Consider the following 23,303-nt stretch of genomic DNA (forward strand, 5'->3'; position numbering starts at 1 on the left):
ATGGGAAAGGATCTTTGGGGTGATTTGGTTAATGATTTGGGGAGAAAAGTGTTGTGCACCTATTGCTTGGCAGAGCAAGGCTTTTGTCCTGAAGAGCATCTCCTGAAGCTGGCTGTTAGGACATCCGTGCCGCTGGCCTTTCAGCGGGGCCACTGCAATTTTCCCGGTGCAGATACTTGCAGTGGACCGTGACAATTGTTCTTTGAAAGTTGCTTCCTGCTCCATCAGTGTCAGTCCGTGCTGAGAAGAAGGAATCAAAAGGGGTATTCAGTCTCTCTCTGGCCTCCTGAAACAGCCCTGGGACTTAGCAGTAGCAATGACTTTCTTTTTTTCTTTTTCTTTTTTCTTTTTCTTTGTAGAGGTAGAAATCAGTGCATCAGGACTGTGGTCTGGCTGCACTGTTTCCAGAGCTTGCTTGGCAAAACCACCGTGTCCCAATGTCCAGAGGGCTTTTGGGGTGGTGGACGCATTGCGCAGCAGACCTTATTTCCTGGGACGAGTGGTCCCTGGAATTGATTGGGGCATGCTGCACATTTCTAGCAGCCAGGTCTTGTGTCTTATCTGCTCAGTGCTGAGCACCCCTGGGAGACACTGCGTGCTCGTATTTCCCCGTGGCTTCCTCGGGAACTGGTCACCACGTTGGGTGGCGGTCCTTAATCCGAGACTGGCTGTGAATAAAGCGCGCCTAGCTCACTTTGTGGCCATTTGTGTGGCCACGTCCATCCTTGGGAGTGTCCGTAGCAAACGTGCTGGCTTACAACCATGCCCTATCGCCCAAAGGACCACTGCCTGTGAGCACTAACGTAAGCAAGCCAGGCAGCTCCACCTGGATGGCAAGAAAGCATGTACAACTGGAGAGAGCACAGATTTACAGAGAAGATGAACTGCTCCCTTGAGTCCTTTGGCTCTAAAGGAAGCCCAGAGGGAGCAGTTCAGACATAGTCAAACGCATTAGTGTCACATATACTCAAATGCACCATGCAAATGAATCTTACCCCCCTCAATATCTTCCCAAGGTCACATGGGATGTTCGTGGTGCAGCTCAGCACCAGCTTTGTCCCACCTCTCAGCCTTAGCCCTCCTCTGCCTCTCTTGGCTACCCATGTGGCATGGTAATCAGCCCAAACCAATGCATGCTGCCCAGCAGATGGGTTCGGGCTGAGCTAAAACGCGGCTGGAAAATATTTTTCAGAATCTGTTAACAATTACTGTCCGTGATATCTGAGGGCTTGTCTACACGGTTGACTGCCTGGAGCACTTCTTGTGGAAGGAGCTGCTCAACAACAGTTGTTTCAGAACAGCCCTGGTTTTTAAAGACACTCCGTTCTGGAATAGCTGTCCCTTCTCTTCTGGGATGAATAGTGTGCTTTCAGCACAGAGTTGGAGTTTTTTGTAGTAAGTGTTACCTGGGGACTGGGGGGTGTTATTCTAGCCAGTGTGATGAGGGAGTTGAGGTGTCAGGTGTTGCTCAGCGCCTCGGACCTGAGCCTGAGCCTGACCTCCAGGTAGATGTTCAAGGATGGTGAAAAAAAAAAAAAAAAAAAAAAAAAAAAAGAATGGTGGCGATGGTGGCATCTCGTGAAGCTCCCCATCTTAGCCAGAACCGCGAAGCTCCTTGGCCCCAAACAGCACTTTCTGCTCTTACGGGAACGGGGAGGAAAGAGAGTGCGCACACGCTGGAGAGCTGCGCAAGTTGCTGAATGCACAGATTAACCCCTTCTTGGACAAGCTGTGTAAGCATTTCTTTGGTTTTGTAGCCATAGGAACGAGTTATATTTGCTGATAGCGTTGCCCTGGCGAAATGCTGGCCAAGTCCCAGCAGCGCTCTAGGCGCACCCAACCTTCTGCCGTAAGGATCGTTAAAGATTTTTTATTTCTAATGACATCCTGGGAAGAAACCCACTAACTGCTAGCAGATGTGCCTTTCGCCCAGCTGCTGCTCCCCAAAAACGGCCCGAGGAAGAAAAGCCGCGTGCTGGAGCAGGTTACGGGCACATTGCAACCGCGCCAGGATCTGCCATGAGAAACCAGGAGCTCCTGTTGGCAAAAAAAAAAAAAAAAAAAAAAAAAAAAAAAAAGGAATATCACCAGCCCAGAGCAATATTCTTTGGCTACTCTGCCTGTGCCATGTGACGAGAGATTGAAACTGCAGCTAGAGCCCCCAGGTGTGCGCTGCAGCCGCCGAGGGAGATCTCCGCTTCTCCGCTCCCGCGGCGGGGGCGACGGCGTGATTTTTTAAAAAATCTCTTTGGTATGTAGATGCCCGGCGGGGGCAGAAATGAGGGTTTCTAGAGACCGCGTGGGTCGAAGCCAGTTCCCCGCGCTGCCGGGCGATCACAGAGGAGCCGTCAGGAGCGATCGCGGGAGCCCTTATCCCTCGTGCGCCCGGGCTGCAGGCGAGGGCTGCGAGCCCCTTCTTGCAACCGCCCCCAAGGGCTGGAATAAAGCATAAAAAGCAGGAATAATTAAATATATACATATATATATACATATATATATATATATATATACACACACGTTCTTTAGTTTCCCCCATACAGGAGGATCTGGTTAGTCGTCTTTCTAATTTATGGGGGTCTACACGTATAATTTCCTGTTCCGTTCATTGTATGCTCCAGAAGAGGGAAGAACGGGCCCCGTTGTGTCGGCTCAGCAGCCGCGGGAGCCGCCAGCCGGGGGGTTTCTTTCCTCCTGCAGGGGCACGCAGAAAAGGCACGGAGAAGTGTCATCGCCCCCCTCCCCACCCCACGCCGCCCGCTGCCGCCCTGCGCTTCGGGCCGGCGGCGGTAGGAGCCGGCAGCCGCCGAGCAAAGCAGGCTTCATAACAGCCTCTTTGTGCCAGGAGGAGTTTACGCTGGGCTGGAGCAGCAGCGTGCAAGAGAAGCCCTGGAGGAGTTTCCCTCCGGGATGCAGGACCTTGCGTCTCTGCAAGGCTGCAGCGTCAAAGCGACAGACGCTTGGCCCCGGCGAGGCAGGATTTTTGCAGGTCGCGGAGCTGTTTCATTTTATTTCTCCTTTTGTTTTTGCTGCTCCGGAAAGGTAAAAACATTTTGGTTGAAGTCCCCTTGCTCTTTTAGCCCAGCCGGAGCAGCCCGCGAGCGCTCGTCTCTCGCTGTCGATCGGAAGCTGCTGCAAACCCTGCCAAGATCCTGCTGGATCCTGTTTTACACATTCGTTGGACCAGACCCCGAGCTAAGGCAGAGCAGAGAGGAGCCACGCTGCAAATGAGGTGAAACGCTTCACGGCCAGCTGAGTTTCGGCACACCCCAAGAGGGACACGCGCAAAGCACGCACGCACACGCACACGCCGTTCATGCATCATTCGCGTTGCTCCTTCCCGTCGCCTGGAATCGGGGACGGCGTGTCAAACGGATGCGATTCTAGCTGAGGGGCTGAGGGTCGCTCGTGGCGTTTGCCCCTCTCCTCGTTCTGCTCCGTTCCCGTTTGCCTTGCTCAGGGCTTTTACCGCCCTCCTGCTCTTCGTTTTTTCTTCGTAGGGCCATCGCGTAGGCCCCGCTCTTAGCGATCGGAGGCGCGGAATTACTCATCTCCCTGTTTTGATTCGTATTTTGATTGTGCCAGTGTCTAAACCACGAGCTGAACCGTGCATTTAGCCAACAGACTAGAGAGCATTTCTCTCCTGGGTCGCAACGTTCAAAAAAGGAGTGAGTCATTTTATGACCGACAGCAAGCGGAGACGGGACGCGACTCAAAGCTTGGCACGGGGGACGTTCGCTCTGCCGCGCGTGGCCTGGGAATGCCAGGAGCTGTGAACCACCACGTCTCCCCCAGCTTGAGGTCATGCTGGCTGCAAGCGTGGGAGGTGGTTCTGCTCCCCTTCAATGTACCTAGGTTGGCTGGCAGCGGACGTTTCTCCTCTGTCCCCATCCCCAGGTCTGACTTCGTCGGCCGGAGGAACCCTGTTGGCCCAGTTCAGCACTGGTGACTTCTTTTGGGCCAAAGCCAAGCCATATCTTAGCTGGTAGGAAAACGCAACTGTGCTTGTATAGCCCTGGAAAAATGCAGGGAATGAGACACTTTGGGACTTTTCTCTGCAGGAACAGCTGTAAAATACTGAGTGCAGTGCACTTGACCTTCAGCAATCCGGGCAGCTCCAGCATAAGGCCTCTGGATGAGAACAGAGGGAGTTGCCCAGCACGAGCAGCAGCGAGAGGGCTCTGCCAGCCGGTTGTGCAGCCAGCTGGAGAATTTCTGCCCTTGCAAGCACCCAGGCAACAAGCCCGAGCAGAGGCAGGTGTGTGCAGTGCGTGACCTGAAGGGCCAGCTCCCGGCAAGCGGCGGACTTCTGTTTGCTCCGAAGGAAGGAGGGTTTGAAAAAATACCGAGGTGCTTTTCTCACTGATAAAAGAAAGAGGGAGATTTACACCACATGGCTGAGCAACGTGACACTGGGTGGATGCAAGAAGTCTCCAGGGCTGCTACGAAAGCAAGAGAAAACATCTTCTTTGGTGTCTCCACCAGGATGTTACAGCTCCACCAACTTCAAAACTTTTGTCACTGCAGCAGGCACCAGTCCTTTCTCCGCAGCCTTCTGCACTCCTTCTTCTAAGCACATGCGTTTTCCATCATGTGGAGCTTGTGCAGAAAAATGTGTGGGAGCTGAGATTTAACTCATACCCAGTGATCTGCTTGAATGTCTTATAAAAAGTACACTGCAGAATTTGCAATTATTGACACATTCCTGTGGAACTTTATAGTTTTATTCTGTCAGCGTTGTGGGAGAAGAAGAAAAACAACAACAACAACAACATTGAGCTGTTATTTCTTATCTTTTTGGTCACTGATGTTCAATGTTCCAGCATCACAGAAATTCTGATCACACCAGCAGCTTCAGCTATGACAGGATAAAGTCCTCTAAACATCCTCGCTGCCCAAATCAATCAAGATGAGGCATTTAATTAAGAATAATTGAGTTTCTTTAGCTTGCGTAGGGCCCTCCGTTGTTCTGTCTGTGCAGAAGCTACAAGTACCCAGCATCTTGGGAAATGGGTGTTGCTAAATGTTGATTTAGGGAACAAATACAAGTATTCTGGCTTCAATGATTTCTCTCCAGAATCTCGTGACAATTCTTATTCTGCCAGAGCACTGGCTAAAGTGAGAATTCAGATAAGCCGTTAATATAGAGCATAAAACTTTGTTCTTCACAGATGTGACTATTAGGAGGTTCTAATTCAGATTAACGTATACATTTTCACCAGATTATTTTGTACCTCTGAAACTCCTGCTAAGTGAACAGCAGCATTGCCATCTACTGGGCAGCAGTTAACAAGATTCAGTTGGACAGCTGTCCCCTTTTGCCATTTTCTCTTCTGTCCAGATTGCTCTTGGGTAACATCTGCCCACCTCCATGGGACCAAAGAAACCCTGTTTCTTGCTGAGTTACTGTATTTAAAAGCCTACAGTAAGCCTTAAATGGAGAAGAAACATCTGAGCTGGCTCCCAGTGACCCTGTTCAGACATAGAGAATGTACCATGATACCCCATGGCTTGGCACTGGAGCTGCTGCTTGCATGCCTGGCCTGGGATATGTGCCCACAGCTGGGAGGAACCTACACTCACAAGGTAAATGCTCAAAATCCTGCTCTGCTAACCTTGGAGGCAATCACATTTTGACCAGAGAAGCTGGGTTTCAACAGTACTTAGGGGACTAAGTCATCTACAAGGCTTGCTTGCTCTGGGGGTTGTCCACCTCAGCTCAGGTGCTCCAAAGGGCTCACTGTAGGCCCCTTCCTCCCTCTGCTGACTACACTTGGAAATGGTGAATGCAGGCACCTAATTTTAGGTGCTCTGAGTCACTCTGAGGTTGGATGCCTCCAGTAGCTACCTTTTAGTGAGTCCAAAAATTGCTCTACAGGATCAGCCTTTCTAGTCCCACAGACGTGACAGGTTAGCAGCTCTGCTGCATCCAGCTGGCAATGTGGCTGCCAGCAAAGACCCAGCGGGTTCGGCATCAGCCTGGAAGCAGCTTGCATGTCTCCATATCACACTGGGGGAACATCAAAACTGACATGTCAGAGCTGAAGGGGAATACCTGGGACCAAGATAGCTGAAATGTTTTAGCATGAGTGTGGAGGCCGCAGAGACTTTCAGAACAACCCAGACGGTGAGGATCTGAGTCATCTGCATGGCAGCCAGCTCTGGTCCCTCAGCTGGCCTGGCGACCTGATTCCCCAGGGACTGAACTGGCCACATGCCAGGAGCTAAAATGTTACAAGAGAAACCTGCTGTGATGATGATTAATAATGGAAGGCCTCCCTCAAATGTAAACCTGCTCCACCAAGATGTGCAGCACTGGAAACTATTATCTATTACACTTCCATGGAAATAAATACTTGGATACTACTTTGGAGTAAATAGAGATGAGAACTTAATGGTCTTTAAGTGCTTTTCATATTCAAAGCATCCCAAAGTGCTTTCCGGTAATTAAGGCTGAATAGCTGTCAGGAGACAATGGAGCCCATTGTATTCATACTTCCAAATACCCATCATTTTTGCCCGCAAGTAAGTGAGCAAGAGAACAGTTGGGTGAAGGAGTCATACAAATCTGATTAGAGATTTGGGGGCCACACTGGATAAAGAATAACAGCCCCAGAGAAGGACTTGGACAGGAAGGAGATGTTCATAACCAGAACTTCTCTACACATTTGTAGCATGATTGAGGATCTCTATTAGAGTGTATGTCTGTATGACCTAACTCCCCAAACTGCTGGAGGAAGGGGAGGGATTCTGTTGCATTTTGAGCTTGTTGAGATGCTCAAGGGGTCTGAGACATACCCATGGGGCTATCAGAGATGACATGGGATCTCAGAAGACTTACACCCCTTGGAAGCAGCAGTGGGATGCTGTGAGATGTCCTCAAGTGTCCCAAGTGGCACTAGAAACTTGTGTTTGATCCCTGCATTTCCACAGCTGTTTCACAACATTTACAGTGTTTCCTTCCCCAAATATTTCAGTTTTGCACCTCACAGAAGCACCATACACCTGGTGGTACCAGGCCCAGGAGATGGCCTTCTGTAGCTTTGTTTGTCTCCTTTTTCTGCTCCACATAAGGAGATGGGGAGCATAGTCTTTCCAAAATGTAGTTGGATCCCTGTTTTAGCTCCATCCTCACCACCTGGCTTTAGAGAAAAGGATGGGAACACTGTATGTAAACATTATATAATTGTGCCCAGCAGCGTTGTCCCAATACTATTGGATATGATATGGCTGTGACACCTTCACACAGTAGAACTGGAAGGGAGCCTGAGTGGCATTTTCCATAGGCTTCCTGAGGTGTGCTCATGGGAGTACAGCTTTGCCTGTTATTGCTGAGCAACAAGACTCTTTGATACTCGGAGGTAAATCAAGCATAGAAGAAGAACATGCACTTTGTATGCGTGCTGCCAGGCTATCATATTATCAAAGAATTCCTCTTATCCTAGGCAATAAACCATGGCCGAGCAGCACAAGCTGTTCCTGTCATAAAAACCCGGAAAGAAAAGCTCCTCTTTGTACTAGTGACATGATAATGACCCTGAATTAGAGCTTTATGTCTCCTAACACTTAATTCTCTGCTACTGATGGTACAGGATAACATTTCTCCTCCTGACTGTTTCAGGGACTGGTTCAGATCTCACTCACAGGGAGGCAGGGTTTATAGGAGCAACTTCCCGCCCAGCTTTCAGAGCAGCATGTGATAAGTTTTCAAGCACCCACTGGCCAGGGCTGCTGCTTGGAGAACAGTGGCCATCATGCAGCTGCGGGAGGCTTGGCACAGGTAATTTGTTCCTTCATGCTCGTGGCAGCTCTGGTAGGAAGCTGGGTTTAGAATTCTAAGTGCTCTGGGTGCACTGGTCAGAGCCCCCCCATGGACCTTCTCCATGCTCATTTGTTCCTCATGTAGACCTCTCCGGAGGTGATCTAGTCAGGCTTGGGGAGCACCCATCTGTCAGGCTTTGGACAATCTCAGTAGGGGCAAGCAGCAGTCTTATCTGTTGTTGACAAGATACCAGAGGGAGCCCTGACACAGTTTAGATGAAGACTACCTGCTTTCTTACTGCCTGGACTGCATAACACAGGATGCTACTGTCACTCTTTCTGCCCTCCTACCGATGGAGGATCCAAAATGCACTTGCAATAAAGCCTTCCTTTACTGGAAATCCTGGGGCTGTAAGAGGCCTTTTCTTGCCAAAGGCACAAGGAAAGATAGCTATTGTGCTGGGCTTTTTTTCTGCAGTTTTGGCCAGGACCTACACAGCAACGGTATGGGAGACTAGGTCAGGTATCTGCTGATTTGGGGACCTCAACTTCCCAGTATGCAGTTCAGTTTCCATTGCAGGGAGAGCCTTTCACAGCATTCATGTCAGGGGGCAGGCAGGCAGGCTGGAACCATGCGGCAGCTATGATATTTCAGGTTGTGTCTTTTTTAAACTTAAGGGCTGCCAGGGAACATTTCTGGGCACTGAAAGTTGGTCATCCGTAGGGTTAAATTGCTAACGTGGTCCCTGCAGTGTTTGTAGTCCAGCCAACAGCACCCTCCAAGGCAGTCCCTGAGCCTGCTTAGCACGGGCCAGCGACCTTTCCAGTAGGCAGTCTGCGTGAAGCCGGCCCGTTTTGCAGGCTGGGCAAGTTTGAATATGCGGATGCAGACTGCGCATCCACAAGGTGGCCACAGTGCCAGAGAACGAGCTGAGCTTCATTAATTTATCACAGTGCACACATAACATATCTCCAAAACTGCAGTCCAGAAAACCCCTTCTAAGGCCATCTAAGATAGGTGACATCTGAGCTCCATGCTGCAGGTAAGCACATCTCCACAGCCCCATGTGCCTGGCCCGTTTAAGGTATAGCCCTTTCCTCAGTGTTTCCTGTGATTTCCCAAGTGAGGCTGGTGAGAGTTTTGGACCCCATGTGAGATCCCCAAATCTCCCCAAGGCCCATTCACAGAGCATGCAGAATCAGACCTTAAAAAAATGGTACTGTAATACTTCACTTTTCAGCATCTGAGATTTTGGAATTGATCTCATTCCCAGAAGCCTTTGATGTCTGTTTTTTTAATTTATTTTAAAATTCAAAGGAAAATGTTTAAGTATCATCAGTCCAAGGGTCTCTGACGTCAGTTGCTTATGTCGCTTGTCTCCTAAATGAACAAATGTAGATCCTTTGGGGAGAAGTTAAATATATGAACATGATACTGCAGTAAAATCACACATGCTACCTTAAAAGGAGCAAGAATTACTCAGTAATACTAAAAGTCAGGAAAACTGAGATGTGTTCTTCCTTCCTTGCCAGAAGAGAAGTTGCTGAACTACTGGGTATACATGATGCATTGTCAAGTGCAGTCCATAAAGTAAAGAGCTAAAAATAAAGCTGGTACTCTAGGCCTCTTACAAGCCTTACAGAAAGTCTTTGCTGGTTTCATTTTTGTTTGTGCTTGCCGCAGTAAGCAGGATTTATCTGTTTGCAAATCAGACCTTTTGATAATGGTATCTAAAAGCAGCTCCCATTTGCTTATCTGTCTGTCTGAAGGCAAACATAAAGTACAGAGTGCAAGGCTGTATACCTGCCATTTTATCATTTCCAACCCACAAAACTTCTGTAAGAGCTGGTGATAGCCACGGTGGGTATTTCTCTGGTTTACCAATGCCCTCTAGTGGCTTTTGACAAGCGTTTTGACAAGTTGTGCTCCAGGCACAGAGAGGATTTAGTAAAAATCCTGTCATGTCCTTGGTGTGTGCATGCAGCTGTTTTAAGACAGGTGGGAGCACAGAGACATGAATAAATTGAAATGATAAAGAGCTAAATTAAACCTCTTCAGTCTTAAACACTTAACCTCCTATACAGCAGAAGAGGGAGAGGGAAGGTTGTGGGATTCCCTGTGTACTCCTGCAAGACAGTATTGTAGCTCACCAATAGACAAACATTACATTATAGTGCAAGTACAAAAACACCCTCTAGAGATGCCATGTCCTTTGCGTTTAGTCTTAGAAAAAATTTTTTTGAATCCTACACAGCGTAAATTAAAGAATAATTTAAAGATTGTGCTTTCAACTGTTTCAGTTACCCATTGCAGCTGAGGCAATAGAGGCCCGCTTGTACACCTGCAGCTGGCCTTATGGCCACACAGGTATGAATTAGCCTCTGTGTATGCAGCATCATAACAAAGCTTTAGATTAGGAATAAAAAGAAAACCAAGATCTTCAAGCAAAATATCTGCTGACCGCTGTGCAGACTGATGTTACTGTCACCACTCATTTCCTCCTATCTACCTGCAAACATACAGCCAACCTTCTTTACTGCTTATGGGTTATTACTAAGGAACTCCTCAGGGAGAAAACCTATCATGGTCATTTTAGGCAGTGTGTATTTGTAGATGGTGCCAGAATGTCAGCCCTGAAGAGCCTTGTTCAGGGCTGCTCAGGTACGTGAGGACTCTGCACCCCAGCTCCAGGAAAAGGACGCATTCATTGGCCTCTCTGCAGAAAATGCTGGATGTGCGAGACCTGCAATGTACCTAAGGCACATCCAAAGCCACACACAGCTACCAACATAAGAAAGACACCAGAGATGCATGGAAGACTCAGTAGTTGGCATCCCTTGTCTTTTCTGTCACTGTGAGGAATCATGGGCAGACAGATCTGAGTCTTCATACCTGATGGCTGGACAGGCTACTTGGACACAAACATCTCGGTACTTCTCAGTTCCTGGTAACGAGGGTGTGAGCATGGATGAATTGGGTTTTAAGACAAAATCACTTTCCTCAGTTATAAGGTCTCAGATTGAGCTTTGCTGAATTGTTTGCACAATGTTGCAACATTTCCTATGGTGTACAAAAGATACCAAAACATGTTTTCCTGCTGTGGCTGGCATGTTAGGTGCTGGACCTCCTGCTCAGCATAGACATGGCTTCCCCAGCTCACCCAGTACTTAACCTCTCTGCAGGCAGAACGCTTACGGGGACATGTGCTGAGAACTGGACTAAGGCTGAATTCAGCTTAATTCATCTCACAAGGATAACACTGAATTCTATTTTCCAGTTGACTTGATCTGAACTGGTGCCTAAGGAGTCTCCTGATCCCAGGCCAGGCAGAAACATCCTGTGCTACACTGACCTTGTTCTTGACGTCACCTCAGCAATGATAAATGCTCTGTGCTGCTAGTGTTTTGTGTTAATCTCTCTTAAAACACACAGTAATAGGAGGTTGAAGCTACCAGTTGAACTCACCAATACTTTATTACAATTTTAGCCCAACTTTGTTATTAATAACCCAAGTTGTAGAAAGGATGAGAGAAGACCGAATTAACAGACATGCTTTGTTCTAACTCTCGTGTTTATGCACAAGCTGATCCTTCTCTAGTAGCCACCGTTGCTTGCCATAGTCTAGAAAACAAGAATCAAAATCAGTACAGAAGCAAAATAACTCATGTCTCCATTTTGCACTAGTGTTCTGAAGAAGGGCTTGTTCTCAGATGGGCCAGCACTCTACTCTACCTACTATTCCCACCTGGAAATGCCCATTGATCACAGCATTTCAGCCATTCCTGCCCTGCAGGTCAGTGGAAACCAGACACCAGTGGCATGCAGCTGGCTCCAGAAGCTACAGACTAGCAAGGGGCTCTCCCACAACAGGGATTCTCAGTAGGACTGATCCAGCAGTTGGTGCTGGACAGACTGACACCCTGCAAGGAAGCATGGATGACAGTAGGACTGCAAGCTGCATTTCCTAATTTGCAGCCTGAAAACCAAAAGACATTATCCCAGCTACCCAAAGGCAGATCAAGGACCACTTTGAAGTTTTTGTCCTGATGAGTAACTAACTTTGAATTCTTCTATTGACTGGATTCCCTTTCAATTGTTTGTGTTGGACACTAAAGAGCGAAAGCTGCTTTTAGTGTTTTAAAAGTCAATACCACCGTACCCATTTGCAGGAGGTGAAAAACACACTAACACAGCAGCCATCTTATGGATTAGATGGTTCCCTCTCTCTTCCTTGCTGTGATTTAGAATGCCTCTCCTCACATTTCTTTCTATGAATACTTAGTAGGGAGCATGTGTTACAGCAGCAGTTACACAAAAGCACTACCCTGAACCTAGGAAACAGCTGCTGCCAGTGCCAGGCTTTGCTTCTGGGAGCGAAGATCTCTTTGGTCATTCCCAAAAGCAAGGCCAAAGCTGCACAATGCACACTGTAGGACCTGCATTTGTAGATATATTTTATATTTGTTGCACCTCCCATTCAGGCTGCACTACATACAGGACAGATAATTCCTTCACTGTTTTCCTGTAGTATTTTTTGCCTAGGTGAATGAAAACGATCATTTTTTGGACACAGAGTCCAACTTCTGTCTGTCTTGAATTTTGTATGTGGTCTCCAGAAGAGCATTTCACTTCTAAGACAAAAATTCCATCCAGTTGTTTGAATGCACTGAAAGTAACATCAAATACCCTGATTTTAGGTCTCCTCAAATCCCAGTTCAGTTCCTAATGATTTCATAAGCAAATGGATCCAATTTCTCTCTAGGGGTACCCCTTACATCATGGGAAATAACCAGTGTATCTCCAACGCACTAGCGCGTAAGGAACTTACGTTGTTGATCCAGTCTATGTAAGCTGACACACGTGTGAAGACTGTAGGCTTCTTATACATGTTACAGTAGGGAACTATCCCAAAACTGACAATCCCATGGACTTGCCAGCGATCATCTTTGTAACAGCTCAGAGGGCCTCCAGAATCTCCCTGCCTCAGAGGAAGGAGAGGAACATATTAAGCCAAATTATCTGAGCCATTTAGGAATGACTGGACAGATTAGGGAGCACTGATTATAGCTGTTTAGAACATAAGCCTAAATCTGTACTGTGTATTTTGCAAAAGGCTGACTAGCAACATGGAAGCTGAGACTGCACAGCACCTAACAAAATATTGTAAAAAGCAGGTCCACTAATTAATATCTCAATCTACATGCACATACACGCACATTTGCACACATACATACACGTTCCTATAATTTTCCCATTACCATTACCATTGGAAACATAGTGACTTCAAGCAACTGCTTCAGAGCACGTTGCATTACATGACAGTTCTTCCCATGAAGATCTACCTGTACAGCATCTCTCATGAAAACTCAGTGCACTCTTCAGCTATAAGGAACCAGGTGGGAAGGAAATGCTGATCCCTCTGTACTTAACAATCAAGCACATTCCAAAGGTCTCAGGAAGTAAAGCCAGTGGGAAGAGAGCAAGACAAGTTAAAATATATGTAAAGATAAAGGCTCCTGCTGTGGTTTAGAATCCAGGTAGCAACCAAGTTCTGTCATAATTAACTTACACTGAAAAATATAGTAAATATTTATGTATTTATAACTATAGATTTATATTATATAATCACTATATAATATGTATTATTTCTGTATGTTTATATATTATATTATTAAAAAACAAATATGTTATATATTTGTTGCTTACATTTCAGCATGGCTGCTCAGTTAACTACACAGAAAGAGTAGATGGCGAAGAGCAGAAAGCTGAAGAGCAGGGTTAAAGTGCAGTGGTGAACATCTCCTTCTGCTGGCTGCCTTGTTTTGGTGGTGGAAAATGGCAGCAGCACTGAAAGAGCAGCAGGACTTCCTACAGCCTCATCCTTTGAATGAGGGCAGAGGAGATTGCCAAAGTCTCAACTGTGAGGTCCCCAGAATCTGATCAATGGAACATGCTGCTGGAAGAAAGGGCAAATCTTCCTCGCAAAATCAGTGGGGCGAGACACATATTGAGAACTTGAAGAGTTCCTCTCTGGTGGCTCCTTTGTAGGGGAAGGAAGGAATTTGGAGCAGTCTGATTTAGAAGATTATATTTAGACAAAAGCAGTGAAAGGGCCAGGATCCGCATATGAAAGCTACTCTAGGCTGAGCATATGGCAAAATCAGCTCCCAGATGAAGGCACAGCAAGGCTAAATAGAGAAGAAAGAGGAAGAGAGAAAGGCTTAAAAATTCTCTGATAATAACAGATCTTACACTGCATCCAGCTGTCACGCCATTCCCACCTGCACAGATCATAGTAACTTTTGCCTTAGTTCCCCACCAGTCTTCCTGAGAACAGATTGCATGGTCGACTACCAGCAGCATCACTTCTTGAAGTTTGGCAGGGGCATTGCCATCAACTAGCAAAGAAAGAATGATATTTTATTTTTTAAAATACCTTACCTGCATGGCTAGTCCCACTAAAATCAGGAGATTTCTAGCAGTCAGTCTTTGCATTTCGTAAAATATTTGCTCATGTAACAGACTTTACGTGCAAAAGGTTGTATTTTGTCTGGGATCTTGGTCCTTCTTTCTAGAACAGGGAACACTGCTTCTCTCCCCTCCCCTCCCCCCCACATACTTACCACTATCCACTCCCCATCCAGTAATATAACAGGGATAGTTATCAGGCAAAATGTCTCCTTCAGGTGGAAGCAATCCTATCTCAACAAATCCATTGTCATAGGCAGGAGAGGAGAGGTGTAGCAAAGCAATGTCATTGCTGAAATAGGATATAGGTGAAAAGAGTATTTACTGAAAATCCTGGATTAAGTATAAACCAAATCTGACTTGCTCACTCCTGTTCACTCATTTACATAGGTATTTAGTCTGTGGCATGATGATAGCCAAGCACTTGGGAAACTTAATGAATTAATACTTGTAGCTATCCCACGAGATAGGAAAATAAGAGCAAGTAACAGAGAGGTCAAGGTACGGACCGATAAAGGGCTAAATCCCCTGGAAGGACTGGCTGAGTTGCTGTCCAACTCTAGAGTCACTTGAATTCCAAAAAATCCACTTTGAAAAGATCTGCATTTGGACATGTGCAGAAATGCCCATGTTTTTTGTAACACCTTAGTAGTTTAACACCTAGATCTCACCTCAGTCTCATTAGATCTGGAAACTAAACATTCCTTCATTGAAGCCCCTAGGACGGAAAGTTTCTTAAACCACATCAAAAACACTTCAGAGTCACGGTGCTCCTCCAAAAATGCAGCTATAGCTGGCTATTTTCTCTTAAAGCCTGTAGCAAATGGTTCTACCCATGCCTCTTTTCACCAATTACTGTAGCCTTGGGAAAAAGTGGGAGGGTTTAAGTTGAAGCTCCCTCACTGGGAAAGGCCAAGTACCACAAAGATAGACAAAAGAGCAATGGGGTTATCCATGTAGACATGGTAAAACATTTCTAAGAGAGGAGGTCTACTGGCATCTTCCACTGCCTTCCACAAATCCATTCTCGACCTCATTGAGAACTGGACTGAATAATACACACAACACTGGGTGCTGAGTACCATTCAGCCCTATGACAATAATCAAAACAATTTACCCATTTCCAATATCAGAGGAATTCCAGCCATCGTGAATGAAGACTCCATCCACATCAATATAATACTCGGTGCCATCCACCTCAAAAAGATTGTGTTCACCCAGAGCCACTCGGTATATTGCTTCTAATGGCCTAAAAATGAACAACAAAATAATCAGTGTAAAGATTAGTCCTCATTTGTAGTTTTGCACTATAATTCCAGCACCACTGAGATTTTCTGCTAATATAATCATTTCTAAAGCATCTTTCATCAGAGGATTTTCAACGAGTTTCAACTAATGGTCTTATGAATTAGGAAACTACTGTTTGCTGGTGAAGAAATTGAAGGTGCAATATCAGCTAACTACAAAGCTCAGATAATTCTTAAACAATAATGTTCATCTTGCATCTCTACGTATGTCTAAAACAATGTGAAGGATGAGCTTCTTACACTTCATTTTAAGTACATTCACTAAAGGCGTACATAATTAAAGATGAGTGCTTATTGGTGTTGCATGTATTGTTTATGTGACACGTATTGGACATGCTGCAAAGCAAACTGTAGAAAATCGCCTATGATCATCAATCAGTTTGATTTTCACTTCCAGAAAATCAACAATTAAACATAAAATCATAGTTGAAGTTAACAGAATTTTCCAGTTCCCTAGATTAAATGCGCAGTGAGCTGGGAGATGTCCAGGTGTGCAAGAAACCGGTACACCTGGAGAACTGTGAGGATGAGAATGGTGCAGCACCCATCTGCAGAGAAAATGAGGAACAGAACAAGAATTTCAACTTTTTATTCTACTCACACTCTGAGACAGTGGGCTGCAGTCATGACCCAGTTACTACTGATAAGGGTTCCACCACAGATGTGCCTATAATATCCAGGGTAATCTGCACAGGCCATCTGAAGTGATACCTGTATCAAATGACAAAATATTTTGCACTGAAGCCATGCTTCTTCAGAAAATGTGTCTGTTACTTTGGTCAGTACACTAGCTTCCTTATAAGAAGGAGCTATTAAATAGCTCCCTTGTAAGAGGACTGAAAAAGAGACAGTGTACTTTGAAACAGCTGTACGTAATATTTTCTGTCTTATCATCTACTGGCAAGGAATATGATAGCCTTCAAGGGCTTGCATAAATGGAAAAACAATTTTTTTTTCAATTCAAGTGCATGGGACATTACAACCTTTCCCATACTTCTATGGTACCACTGAAAATTATTGGTGGCACCTGAGTATGAAAGAAGTTAGCCATCTCTGCATATATTTTAAATAAAAAGATGCATCTTTTTTATGCATAAGCAGTGCATATCCATATTTTCTTTTGCAAGGATTTATCTAGACTACCTCAAAAGATCTTTTTTCAGCAGTGTTCATCATCTTCCATAGCAGCTAGGTTTGCTCTTTGCTGCATTATGATACCTGTAGGTAGTTTAAGTATGCCCACAAAGGGTTATGAATTGCCTTAAAATTGATTTCAGAACAGTGGAACATTTTTGTGTGGTCAAGAACAGGCATGCCACACCCTTTACTGCAAGTAAACCTGCTCACTGGTTAAGTTCTTATTCATGTCCTGGGCTGACATCAAACTTTAGATGAAGTTGTAACTTCGCACTGACTGGACACAGAGCAAATTCAGCTATATAAAACATTCCAACTTTTTACATTTGCTGTCATTTTCTCACTGTTTTTTTCCAAGTATAAGACTTAAAATCAGCATTACCTGCCACTTCCAGCTGTTTGGCTGAGCCTCATGGCCTCCAATTACTCGCCCTGACAGAACATCCTTGAGAAAAGCATGGCCTGGGGGACTTCCAGAAATTGCCCCTAACCACAAAGAAAAATGAATGCAGTTTGTCATGTGGATTCCTAATGAATGTCAGTCATCTGAGGTTTACCATCAGTGACAAATCTGTGCTGCATGAGACAGGCAGTAAGCAAGATAAGCAAATTTTCCTTGTGAGAGAAGAACTCTGGGTTAAACCAACACTTAAACCAAGAGTTCTCACCTGTTTTCCTGATAATTTTTTCCAGGTCAGATTTGGAGGGGTATCACTGCACTGTGCAATCCTCTTTCAACCGTACCTCTCTAAAGCACACAAGTAGGCAAACGGTCATTTTGGAAAGTCTCTATAGTACATTGTGAAACGGTGATTGCTCTCCATAGCGATGGCTGTCTTTATTCAAGTTTATTCAACCACAGACATCAATGCAAATCTCCTCATATAAAGTTAAATTTACTTCTATTTTCAGTGGTACCTACAATTCTACTCTGATTGACAACAGAGATAATGCATGTTCCAATTAGCCTAAATCCCCTTTTCAGAGTGTAGGTTTCCCTTGCCTAAGAGAACTACCAGATCTTTCCCATGGAGATCTTGTTCCCTGAAGACAATATGAAAAAAAAATATATTACAGTCATAAAAATTGTTTCACCATTAGGTTTTTTGATGGCATAATAATGTTGTTCTGAGGTCTGTTTTTTCATTCACCTAACCATCAGAAAGATGCCAGGTTGCTCTATGTTTAAGCACAGAGCAAGGCAATGACTGAAGTATGGTTCTTTGCAGCACAGCAACACATTAATACTCTTCCCACCTTCTTAAAAATCCTTTGCCAGATAACGTTCATATGAGAGGCAAAATCTAAATTCTGTTTTCTCTCCTTTCCTCTTAGCTATTGCAGATGATTTATACGAAAATATATATTGTAAATGCATCATCTAATTTTCTCACTCTGAAAATGTCTGTGTGCTGAAAAACATTTGTTGTACTTACACATACAGACAGATTTGGAAGAGACCATTATTCATCCCATCTCAACTAAAAAGACACTAAGAAGCAAAGTACAATTGACAACTGTGGAGAAAAAACAGATATCCTCTACTCTCCACAGCTTATTAAGAGGTTGAGAGGTTCAACTTTTCCCAGCTCAAATACTCTAATTACAACTTACCAAGGCAACTGAGAAGAATAAGGTATTGAAGCATTTTTAACGAAATGGTAGAATTTTTCCACAGAGATCCTTTTTATACTAACACATCTGAAAAGAAGCTCAAAATTTGTGATTAATATAATGTACCTATATTTATAACCCACTAAATTTATCAGAAATGTTCCACACATGGGAAAAAAGCGGTGTAGCAACCTGTTAAAGGTACATTCCAAGGCTGCATAAACAATTCCATACTGCATAGTTCCCACAGTACCCTGAAGCAGAAAAAAAAAGATAAAACTCAAATACTGTCAGATCAGCTTAAAAACAAAACAATACAAGCCCAGGATCAATAAGCCAAACTTTTAGAATAATAGTTGTTGATGTATAATCTGTAGTCCCTCCTTAGAAATTATATGTCAAATCTACCTCTCCCCTGCTCCATGTAACATGAACTGATTTTTTTCATCTAGGCAGTAAAAGAACTGCAGTCAGGGAGAAAAATAACAGTTGAGGGTGGTCGAACCTTGGCCGCACATGCTGATCCCTGATTTAGGATACTGCATTTCTGCTTTTTCTCCTCCCTTCTCCCTGCTAAATGTGTTTTCCTCTGCCTGTCCCAGTATGCAGGACCTTCCTGGCAGGAGGGGTGAAAGTAGGGAGCTGGACTGCTGCCAGAGGGGGAAAAAAGGGGAATGCTACAGCTGGCAAGACCTGGGCTATGAGGAACAGGAAAGGTCTCAGAAACAGTAACCCAGATGTAGCCGGCAGTGGTAAACACAGGAGGAAAGAGCGTTGTTTCTTCAAGCAGCAGCCTTGCATATGTGAAAGAGGCAGGTCAGACAAAAGCATCTGATGAGATCAGGCCTGCAGGTTGCCAGTCAGACCACACAACAGTGTATAGGAAAAGACAGTCAGTTGGTAAGAGACACATCATGCAATTGCCAGGGCCCAGATCCCATCTTTGATAGTGGCCCTGACATAATACAGAAGAAAATCAAAACCTCTTCATAATGGAATAACCCTGTTCTAGGGGAAGTATGTTGATTTGTTTGGTTGGTTTTTAAATACCCACTGACCATAATCCCCATAGTCATTCCATACTGTGGAACAGGATTTATATCCCTTTAATGATTTAACCCAAGGTAAAATGTGGTGGTGTTTTCACAGGAAAGTGTTATTTTCAGAGAAGGGAAAATTATCTGCCTAAAGTTATTAACAAAGAGATTTTACTGACTGGCAGGACTACTAATATCTGATTTTATGAAATGCATTGTTCTACTTTTTCTTCAGAAATCAGTGAAATCTCAGAACATTCTTCTTATAAGTTTTTAACTGAAGAAAATATCTCACAATCTTTGTGAGGAGTGAGATTTGCAAAATCATCAGTCTCATATTAGATATGCCTTGGAGCCACCTCAGTTACATTTAGCTGCACATTTTCCTGACATTCAGAAAAAAGATAAACCACTCTAAGCAGTTGCTGGCATGTGTAAGGCATCATTTTGAGAATACAGCAGAAGCAAAGGTTCTTCAGTTAAATGTAAAAAAGGGTCCTTCTTTCCATATTTAACAAAGAAGAAAACAAGAAACCTGGACACACAGACCATCAACAGGTGGGCAGTAAAGCTGGCCTTGAACTTGATCAGCAGCCAGGGACCAGTTTCAAACCTTAGAAATGGCTGGCATAATCCTACACACAGTGTAGATTTTCATTTTTCCTCTCAGCCAACTTTACCCTATTTTCTACTGAAGAGTCTCTTTTAAAAAGTAGATGCACAGAGCACCTTCCTACTGAATTCAGCAGACTTTGGGCTAAACATAATCAAGTAAATAAGGAAAAGTTAACAGTCTTATCCATCTAAGTGTGCTAATGGGATCCAGTGTACACAGCATGTATATGGTCAGATTAGGCGTTTTCTCCCTATCATTCCACCAGTCCTCTTCAACAAATTCTTTTTGTTTTATTAGAATTCATAAAAAGATCTGTGTGTTATTTCACAAGACCCTCTTTAAGTCATCGAGCACTTCTTTCCGTTACATCATAGATCATTTTTAGCTTTCAGTTAGTTTTGGCTAAGATGTCAGAAAGTGGCCTCCTAGCCAGTCTCTTCACTCACTTTTACTACATTCATCATTCTTGTCAGATCTGGCAAGCTCATAGTTTCTATTGCTAATTTGTTATTCCAAAGACTTTGTGTGTTCCTACATCCAACTTTGCTGAAAAACATTGTCTGTTTATTCTCCTTTTGAACATCACGCGATTTCGCTTGAGTAACTGTCCATAATCTGTACTCTATAGCAATGCACATGGTATCATCCTCATTTTGCAGCTGAGTGGCTTTGATGTTTAGCTATGTCGTAATGCCCAAAGGAGAAATAAATTACTCTGAAGACGATGAACTACAGCTGTTTTCAGCATTCCTCTACTTTAGGCATTGTTTTACTATAGGGCTCTTGAGGGACTGTCTGTTTCTTGCTCTGTGCTCTTTGAACAGGCTTTGTTGAAAGAGGTGAACCTACATGCAGGACGTACGTGAGCGGATAGAGCAGAGTTTGAGCATTAGGACTAGGAATTTGTTATGTGTATAAGCACTTGTCAGGGTGAAAAACCCTGAGTTTACAAATTTTAACAGCAGAAGAAGGAAATAAAAAATAACAACATGGAGATTGGCATTAATGGCAATAAAGAGGCAACTAATTATCAGCATTATTCCAGTAACTTGGATATCCAATTAAGAAAACTGGCTCGAGATGTCTAATTCTACATTTGCCATCCAAAATGCCACATCTCACCTACTGCTAAATATGAGGCACATAACTCACTAGGCACAATGAACTCTGTTTCAGAACATGCATAAAACTGCACCAGTCTGAGTATCTCAAGCCTTCTCCAACTGTGATCCAGAGAGTAGGTATTCCTCTGCCCTTCTTCATAGAGGAGCTGTGGGTAGAGATGTTAACAGGACACATCACATCCACTGACAAAATCAGTCTCCTCATAAAGTGGTGACAAACACTAAAAATAGCACGCATTGATAATAAATGAGTAGAAATGGGGGACCTAAGTTTGATTAGAATTCCAACAAATCTAAAATACTTTATATTTACTTAACAGATGCTTTTATTTCTAGTGTTTACTAACATATCTAATGGCTAAACATTTTGTATTAAAATCTTATTTTTAGGGTCTGATTGCTGCTTGTGCCTTTTTCAAAATCTCTTCTTTAATTTTTGGATAACTTGGACAGAGCTTCAAAACCTAGTTAAAAAAAAAGATATATTAAAATAATTTAAACATTATTTGTCTCATGATGCAAATGAAAGTTTTGTAAATGACTTACATCATGACATACTTCTATTGCCTCCACATAACTCTTATTTTTTAGGTAATTGAAAGCAAGTTTGAAACCTACAAGAGATACAGAAAAAAAAGTGTTTTACCACTATAATAATTTCTTAATCTGAGATTAAACAACACTTCAGACCAATAATCACAACAAACTTACAGTTAAAATAGGGTATAAAAGAAAATATTAAGGTAATGAACAAGTAACACATGGTATATTTTTTTCGATACAGACATTTTAATTAGATTAATGTGTATGTTATGTTAAGAACAACCTTCAAAATGAGGACTTAAAGGAAAAAAAAATCTGATCGTTAATAAGGTTTTACGCACTTTGGATCCCAACTGAGTTTAGTTAGTAAGATGCCAAACACATGGTGGGATCATAGCATGCACAGAAGTATGCAAAGCAGTGTAAAGCCCAGATTTTAGGCATTAGGAAATGAGAGAGAACACATTCTCAGCCACTGCAGTCAAGGAAAACAAGCCTAATTGTTCTCTCGCAATGTTTTTAAGATCCCAAATGCTAACACTGCTCACTGGGACTGCAGACTACTGTTCTAGTATACATTGTATTTTGAGAGTAAACCAATACATAATGACTACCAAATTGAGGTAAGAGCAACAATGACTATTACTCTATTTCTAATTTTATTTTGAGCAGTTCAGGACTAATAATATGTTTCAAAACAAAGATTCAGTTCCAAAACATTGCATTAAGACTTTCAGTCTACAAAAAGTTATTTTCCCCAATTTCTCAATACTCACTTCTCTGTCTAGGACTTTTGGATTCCCCATGTGTACATAACCATTCTGGTCCTTTATAAACGCTCATTTTTCATAAAAATTGTGTTTAGTTGTTTAACTCTTAGAGGACTTTTTCATGTAAATTGATCATTCTGAACTAAATGCTGCCCTTTGTTATTTTTTTATCAAAACTGATTTCTTCTTCAAATACATCAGCAGGAAGAGGAGGACTAGGGAAAATGTGGGCCCGCTACTGAACGGGGCAGGGGCCCTGATGACAAGGGATACAGAGAAGGCAGAATTACTGAATGCCTTCTGTGCTTCAGTCTTCACTGCTAAGGGCAGCCCCCAGGAATCCTGTAGCCTGGACGTGAGGGAGAAAGTCCAGAGAAGGGAAGACTTTCCTTTGGTTGAGGAGGAAAGGATTAGAGATCTTCTGGGCAGGCTAGACATCCGCAAATCCATGGGCCCAGATGGGATGCACCCACAGGTACTGAGGGAGCTGGCAGATGTTGTTGCCAGGCCACTCTCCATCATCTTTGAAAGGTCCTGGAAAACTGGAGAGGTGCCTGAGGACTGGAAGAAAGCCAGTGTCACTCCAGTCTTCAAGAAGGGCAAGAAGGAGGACCCAGGCAACTACAGGCCAGTCAACCTCACCTCCATCCCTGGAAAGGGGATGGAACAGCTCATTCTGGATGTCATCTCCAGACATATGGAGGAAAAGAAGGTGATCAGGAGTAGCCAACATGGATTCAGCAAGGGGAAATCCTGCTTAACCAATCTGATAGCCTTCTCTGATGGAATGACTGGCTGGGTAGATGAGGGCAGAGCAGTGGACGTTGTGTCCCTTGACTTCAGCAAGGCTTTTGACACTGTCTCCCATAACATCCTCCTAGAGAAGCTCAGGAAGTGTGGGTTAGACGAGTGGACAGTGAGGTGGATT

The 23,303-nt window shown here is 44.0% G+C and overlaps 1 protein-coding gene and 2 long non-coding RNA genes across 3 annotated transcripts in view; all 3 read right to left on the reverse strand.

Moving 5' to 3' along the window:
- Positions 1-14,114: 14,114 nt before the first annotated feature.
- LOC134135958 (uncharacterized) lies at positions 14,115-15,418 on the reverse strand. Its single transcript, XR_009957390.1, has 3 exons — positions 15,345-15,418; positions 14,383-14,519; positions 14,115-14,157 (listed from the first exon to the last, which is right to left on the reverse strand). It is a non-coding gene; the product is annotated as an uncharacterized LOC134135958 (long non-coding RNA).
- LOC134135959 (uncharacterized) lies at positions 15,418-17,136 on the reverse strand. The gene is made up of 3 exons (XR_009957391.1): positions 17,054-17,136; positions 16,136-16,245; positions 15,418-15,476 (listed from the first exon to the last, which is right to left on the reverse strand). It is a non-coding gene; the product is annotated as an uncharacterized LOC134135959 (long non-coding RNA).
- A 4,312-nt stretch (positions 17,137-21,448) lies between these two features.
- TTC21A (tetratricopeptide repeat domain 21A) overlaps positions 21,449-23,303 on the reverse strand; it is a 38,731-nt gene continuing 36,876 nt past the window's right edge. Inside the window, exons 29-30 of the mRNA XM_062570856.1 lie at positions 21,609-21,676; positions 21,449-21,526 (exon numbers count right to left, since the gene is read on the reverse strand). Of these exons, the coding sequence (XP_062426840.1) occupies positions 21,449-21,526; positions 21,609-21,676 (146 nt within the window). The remainder of the gene's footprint in view (positions 21,527-21,608; positions 21,677-23,303) is intronic.

This window comes from Rhea pennata, chromosome 2 (genome assembly GCF_028389875.1).
Source record: "Rhea pennata isolate bPtePen1 chromosome 2, bPtePen1.pri, whole genome shotgun sequence".
Classification (NCBI taxonomy): Eukaryota; Metazoa; Chordata; class Aves; order Rheiformes; family Rheidae; genus Rhea; species Rhea pennata.